The following is a 727-nucleotide window of genomic DNA, read 5'->3' on the forward strand; positions in this document are numbered from 1 at the left end:
GAGGGTGTGGGTTGGAGTGAGGGTGTGGATTGGGGTGAGGGTGTGGAGATGTGGGAGTATATATAAAGCACGATTTATTTGCGATCAGAGTTGTTCGAAAACTGAGGCACTACTGTGTGTGTGTGTGTGTGTGTGTGTGTGTGTGTGTGTGTGAGTGCAAGCGGATTCAACAGAGTTTCTTGATTTTAATTTCTTAACTGTTATGTTTGCGCATAGGAATGGAAACAACATTGAAAACTTGAATTGAAATAAAGACGACCAGAAGATATGATGATGAATTTGATGATGACGACGACGACAACGACAAGTAGAAGGAAGGTGACGAGTGAAAGTGATACATATACAGAAAGAGAGAAGGAGAGAAGGAGAGAAGGAGAGAAGGAGAGAAAAGTAAAGAGAAAGACGTTGGAAATGGTTGTGAGAGACGAAGTTTTGTGAGAGAAAGCAGCAAGGATGTAATCATTGTGTCAATGTCAGTGAAATTAACCTTAAGATGGATTATGATGTTTGACAGACGACACAATCGATGTACTTGGTTAAGATGATGGTGGTTGTGGTGGTGGAGTGGTTGTGGCGGCGGCGGAAGAGGCAGTGGTGGAAGCGGTGGTAGCGGCGGCGGTAGCTGAGACAGCGGTGGCATCAGCGGCAGCGGCGGCAACGGCAAAAGCAGCAACGGCAGCGGAGGCGGCGGTGCCGGTGGCAGCGACGGCAGCGGCAGCGGTGGCAG

The 727-nt window shown here is 48.3% G+C and overlaps 1 protein-coding gene across 1 annotated transcript in view; it reads left to right on the plus strand.

Moving 5' to 3' along the window:
* Positions 1-247, plus strand: part of LOC128248067 (uncharacterized protein DDB_G0271670-like) — a 110828-nt gene extending 110581 nt beyond the window's left edge. Inside the window, exon 7 of the mRNA XM_052968464.1 lies at positions 217-247. Coding sequence (XP_052824424.1) covers positions 217-247 — 31 coding nt within the window. The remainder of the gene's footprint in view (positions 1-216) is intronic.
* Positions 248-727: the final 480 nt, after the last annotated feature.

Source organism: Octopus bimaculoides, chromosome 6 (assembly GCF_001194135.2).
Source record: "Octopus bimaculoides isolate UCB-OBI-ISO-001 chromosome 6, ASM119413v2, whole genome shotgun sequence".
Taxonomy (NCBI): Eukaryota; Metazoa; Mollusca; class Cephalopoda; order Octopoda; family Octopodidae; genus Octopus; species Octopus bimaculoides.